Consider the following 1,167-nt stretch of genomic DNA (forward strand, 5'->3'; position numbering starts at 1 on the left):
TTGTCACTCCTGCACCTTAGCTTGGCTGGATGGCAAAGGGAAGCGCACGCAACAGAAACGTAACCGAGAGAAGGGGAGACCGAAGTGCAAACCTTGATGAACTAGCTACCCAGCTATTCACGCCACGGCCATCCAACAGAAAGGCAGTGAGGAAGACAGCCACGCTCTATGTCTGCTTGTTTTCTTCACCCTTGTCCTCACCAACAGAGAACGGGTGAGCTGCCTCGCTCCCGCTTCCCTCATCGTCAAATTCGGGCCCAGGACTGAATAAAGAAAGACCTTCAAACCATGCGGCGGAGGAGCCATCCCCCTCAGCGCCTGCGTGAGACAGCGACCACATCTTACAGCATGATAGCATTAAGGTTGTCTTGCAAACTCTGTACATGCGAAGGCTTCGAATTTCAATACCCTATGACTCAAGGACCAGCTAAGATGTTCCTCAGCAAAGAAAAACCCGATCGTGCCCGAGGTTTCACGATGCAGGGAAAACTAAGTACCTCAGTGTATAGCGATTCGTCGCTAGGCTTTCGATCTACATACTTGTGCTATTGTCACGGGCCGCCGCCGAAACCAAAAGACTAGTAAACGTTAGAGAAGGGCCACGAGGATGCATGCTTCGCATAAGAGAGAGCGGGAGAAAGATTGTCATAGAGAAGCATGACAAGCTCCACAGACCCCCACATGAGGTCTGTCAACGAGACACCCACCCCTAATCGCTCTAGGGCGAAGTATAAGGACAACAAGAAGATAGATGGCTTCAGGCAACGCCGTCACGAATATGTGGAAAGTCCAAGCTACAGACAGAGCCACCAGTCAGCCTGCCCGAAAAGTGCATGTGCCATGTCCGTGTCTTCATTCAGCGAAGCTCTTCTTCCCAGCGAGCCGTAGCTGTTGTACCTGAGAATCTCAAATCCTCTCCTGGCTGTTCCGGAAGGCTAGTCTGGGGTCCATTTGGCGCTGGGTACTCGAGGGGAGCAAAGCTAGTGCGCCCGCTCTCGGCTGGAACGATAGCAGCCATCTCTCTCTCATCTGGTGGCATATGCAAAGCCGGAGTCTCAGTAGCGCTTGCCTCTGCAAACAAGATAAGCAGAGAAACTCCAAGTGTCCGCCGCCCCGCAACAGGAAAGCATCCGTCGTCAAAACTGTCCCGCTAGCGTCCAAGATACG

General features: G+C 52.8%; 1 protein-coding gene across 1 annotated transcript in view; it reads right to left on the reverse strand.

The window, feature by feature from the left end:
• Positions 1-4: 4 nt before the first annotated feature.
• The window catches only part of CSUI_005354 (uncharacterized protein), a 6,797-nt gene continuing 5,634 nt past the window's right edge, over positions 5-1,167 (reverse strand). Inside the window, exons 8-9 of the mRNA XM_068065530.1 lie at positions 898-1,071; positions 5-318 (exon numbers count right to left, since the gene is read on the reverse strand). Of these exons, the coding sequence (XP_067922488.1) occupies positions 167-318; positions 898-1,071 (326 nt within the window). The 3' untranslated portion in view covers positions 5-166. The remainder of the gene's footprint in view (positions 319-897; positions 1,072-1,167) is intronic.

This window comes from Cystoisospora suis, assembly GCF_002600585.1.
Source record: "Cystoisospora suis strain Wien I chromosome Unknown contig_2595, whole genome shotgun sequence".
Lineage (NCBI taxonomy): Eukaryota > Apicomplexa > Conoidasida > Eucoccidiorida > Sarcocystidae > Cystoisospora > Cystoisospora suis.